Here is a 4,458-nt window from a genome sequence, read left to right on the forward strand (position 1 = left end):
GAAAAAGGCATGAAATTTGTTTGAACAAGAGACTGTCTTCAAAGCTACTTTGGAATTCTATGCTAACACATAAAAATTGTTTGAATTAAAAAGCAGCCAGGGACTTTAGCCAAAGTAGTTTGTTTGTTTGCTTTTATGCTCAAAGATTTAAGAGACAGCCAGGTGTGGTGGCTCATGCCTGTAATCCCAGCACTTTTGGAGGCAGAGGTGGGCAGATCACCTGAACGTTGAGAGTTCGAGACCAGCCTGACTAACACGCAGAAACCTCAACTCTCAAAAAAAAAAAAAAAAAAAAAAACCACACACACACAAAAAAAACAAAAAAACGTCCACAAAATCAGCTGGGTGTAGTGGTACATGACTGTAATCTTAGCTACATGGGAGGCTGAGGCAGAATTGCTTGAACCTGGGAGGTGGAGGTTGTGGTGAGTCAACATGGTGCCACTGTACTCCAGTCTGGGCAATAAGACAAGAGGAAAACTCCATCTCAAAAAAAAAAAAAATTAATTAAATTAAAAAATAATAAAGAAAAAAAAGAAAAAGAAAAGGAAAAAGATTGAAGAAACTTGGCTGACTACAGACATTTAGTGATTACTCAATAGGTCCCAAAGGTCAGCACCTAAGACATAATCTGATTCCAATTTTTGCTGAAACACAATTTCATCTCAACTATTGTTATAAGGGAGGGAGGAAAGTGACATTATTATGAGTGTAAACCTGCCATTTTTAATTAAAGTTACTGACAATTGAATTAGCTAAGAAGGCTAGTGCATTCAAAACAAAATTGTTTATAAGCTAGCTAGTTATATTTCTAGAATGAAAAGTAAACCTATATTTAAGGACATTAATATTCTAAATTAGCACTTTGCAAACTGTGTTCTAAAAATCAACACTCATAACCAAGGAGATGATAATAATGTACACTGGACAGCCCCTGTGGTGGTGGTATTGGTGGTTGTTCCTTTTGAAAGATAAACTTCATCTCAGAGTGCTCTCAAAGAGCATCTTTGTGGCCCATGAGGTGCTCATGCACAATGGGAGAAATTCAAATGCAATTACACTGTGGTGCCTTAGGAGAAAAAGCTGTTCCTTCTTCTAAGACTAATGTCCAAAGTAGTACACATTGACTTAGGCCTGCAACACATTGAGAAACTAATTTTTCACAAAAAACATTCAATAAAGGGAACCTGTCCTTCCTACTGCATTCAACATTCTCTTAAAGCATAAAGGCATCAAATAAATAGCAACACTTTTTCTGAAATTGCTTATTTGCTAAGAGATTTTTCCTTCCACCATGATGTAGAAGATGAAAAGGGAAATTGATACTTAATATTTAGAATCTGGTATCGACATATAGTTGACTCCAATTTCTTAAACTGATTGAAGAGGAAAACCAAGTGGCTGAAATAATTTTAATCTGTCCCTTGGCAGTATAGTTGTACTCACGATTTTAGTGTCGTTTTAAGGTGAGGCAAGCTGGCTGTGCTGTCTTCTACGAAAATGGTTGAGCATGAGCTGAACTTCAAGGAAAAACGATCCATATGTATCTAAAGAGGAAGGGGAGGATAAGGTAAACTTATCAAAGTGTGTTTTTTGTTTTTTCTCAGTCAAAATGTCAAATGACAAAGCACTAAGATATTTCTTACACTCCATGAACTGCCTGAGTGTGATATCATGTGCACTGTATAGAAAAACCATTGGAGGCTCTTAACTTCCAGAGATTATATTGAGATATGAGTTAGAAAATGCTGCTCTTAATATGCTACCTGTCATCAAACCTAACAAGGATTTTATGAATTCTCTTTATATATAACGATAAAAGTTTAAAATACAATTTCATTGTTTTTTTCTACCACGATATAAAGCAGCTGAGAATTTCTATTAATTTATTACAATAAAATGCAATGTATTAAATAATACCAGTACAAGAGAAATTTATTGCAATGAATACAAGACTAATGCATTTACAAACTTACTAATCCTACATGTATTATTTCAGGCAATATTGTGACAAAACAGGTGTTTCACATTCAGAGGTTCTGTGTGCCAGGGTTGCTAGGCCACCACCAAGTGAGGAAGCCCTAGGTTTCTCTAGTCCTGCTTTCTTATGTGGAGGATAAAAGGATTATCATTTAAATATTCTCTCACACCCTGAAAACAGATAACAACTTATAAATTTTTAACTTTCACCTCATATTTAAATAAGACTACCATGACATGACTCAAATGAAACTCTCAGAGAACATTGCCATTCATTTCAAAAGTTGATTAATTTAATTCTATAAATCATCTGACCTGCACCTAGGCATTTTCCTGCTATACCCTTGCTCTCTGCCTAGAACACTGTTTTTCTCTCTCCTTGTTTCAGCAAGCTTGATTCCATCTACCTTCTTGGATCTTTTTGCCAGCAGCCACACACAAAAAACTTTTGTTTTTGTTTTTCTGTACACTGATTAATCAAATTCACCACTGGTTAGAAGATACTAATTCTTGCTGAGTATTTCCCTCATGAGAAAGTATGCCTCTCCATAAGAGTAAGGAGGGGCTCTTACTCTTTCTACATCCAGCTGCTGAGCACAGAATTTTGAGTAAATCAAAAACTTCGACAAGTATTTAATAAATTAATTCAGTTATAATTTGGAAAATAATCTTACTACATTTAATTACACCAAAAATACTCTTAAAGGTTTACTGTTTATAGGTATTATTTAAGGTAGCCAACAAAAAAGAAACAAATCATCTAACTGCATTCAGCATGAATAAAGACTGTGAAATTGTATGATCTTTAACAAGAAATGGAAGGGGTTACATAGTAGGTTAATAACAAAAACTAGAAGATAATTATACCTAGTAATTTAGTAAGTCAAAACCAAAGGCTTACCATCAAAGGTCCATGTAGAGGTCTTTCACTTCCTTGGTTAGGTCTATTCCTAAGTATTTTATTTTATTTTTGCAACTATTATAAAAGGGGCTGAGTTCTTGGTTCGATTCTCAGCATTCGCGGTTAAGGTACAACAGAGTTACTGATTTGTGTACACTAATTTTGTCTCCTGAAACTTTGCTAAATTCATTTATCAGTTTCTTGGAGCTTTCTGGTGGAGTCTGTGGGGTTTTCTAAGTATAAAATCGTATCAACAAACAGTGACAGTTTGACTTCCTATTTACTCATCTGGATGCCCTTTATTTCTTTCTCTTGTGTGATTGCTCTGGCTAGGTCTTCCAGTACTATGCTGAATAAAAGTAGTGAGACTGGGGCATCCTTGCCTTGTTCCAGTTCTCAAGGGGAATGCTTTCAACTTTTCCCTCTTTAGTATTATGTTGGCTGTGGGTTTGTCATAGACGGCTTTTATTACATTGAGGTATGACCTTTGTATGCCCATTTTGCTGAGGGTTTTCATCATAAAAGGATGCTAAATTTTGTCAAATGCTTTTTCTGTGTCTATTGAGATGATCATGTGATTTTTGTTTTGAATTCTGTTTATGTGGTGTAGCACATTTATTGACCTGTGTATGTTCAACCATCCCTGGATCCCTGGTATGAAACCCATTTCATCATGGTGGATTATATTTTGATATGCTGTTGGGAACCACAAAACACTGCTGAATGAATGATGGACACAAACAAAAGGAAAGACATCTCCTGCTCATGAATGGGTAGTATGAATATTGTAAAAATGACCATATTGCCAAAAGCAATCTACAAATTCAATGAAATTCCCATCAAAATACCATCATCCTTCTTCACAAAACTAGAAAAAAAAATACTAAAACTCATATGGGACCAAACAAGACTCCACATAGCAAAATCAAAATTAAGCAAAAACAACAAATCTGGAGGCATCAATCACATTCCCTAATTTCAAACTATACTATAAATCCATAGTTACCAAAACGGCGTGAAACTGGTATAAACACGGGCAAATACACCAAGGGAACAGAAGAAAGAACCCAGAAATAAACCCGAATATTTAAAGCCAAATGATCCTCAGCAAAGCCAACTAACATATAAAGTGAAGAAAGCAAACCCTATTCAACAAATGATGCTGGGAGAATTGGCAAGCTATATGCAGGAGAATGAAACTGGATCCTCAACTATCACCATCCACAAAAATCAATTCAAGATGGATCAAGCACATAAATCTATGCCTGAAACCATAAAAATTCTAGAAGACGCCGGGCGCGGTGGCTCAAGCCTGTAATCCCAGCACTTTGGGAGGCCGAGGCGGGTGGATCACAAGGTCAAGAGATCGAGACCATCCTGGTCAACATGGTGAAACCCCGTCTCTACTAAAAATACAAAAAATTAGCTGGGCATGGTGGCGCATGCCTGTAGTCCCAGCTACTCAGGAGGCTGAGGCAGGAGGCGGAGGTTGCGGTGAGCCGAGATCGCACCATTGCACTCCAGCCTGGATAACATGAGTGAAACTCCGTCTCAAAAAAAAAAAAAAAAAAAAAAAA

General features: G+C 36.4%; 1 protein-coding gene across 1 annotated transcript in view; it reads right to left on the reverse strand.

The window, feature by feature from the left end:
* Positions 1–1,078: 1,078 nt before the first annotated feature.
* AGAP4 (ArfGAP with GTPase domain, ankyrin repeat and PH domain 4) overlaps positions 1,079–4,458 on the reverse strand; it is an 18,830-nt gene continuing 15,450 nt past the window's right edge. The window contains exon 6 of the mRNA XM_032271613.1: positions 1,079–1,547. Within this exon, the coding sequence (XP_032127504.1) occupies positions 1,443–1,547 (105 nt within the window). The 3' untranslated portion in view covers positions 1,079–1,442. The remainder of the gene's footprint in view (positions 1,548–4,458) is intronic.

This window comes from Sapajus apella, unplaced genomic scaffold, assembly GCF_009761245.1.
Source record: "Sapajus apella isolate SASKATOON/1434 unplaced genomic scaffold, GSC_monkey_1.0 scaffold243, whole genome shotgun sequence".
In the NCBI taxonomy this organism is placed as follows: domain Eukaryota; kingdom Metazoa; phylum Chordata; class Mammalia; order Primates; family Cebidae; genus Sapajus; species Sapajus apella.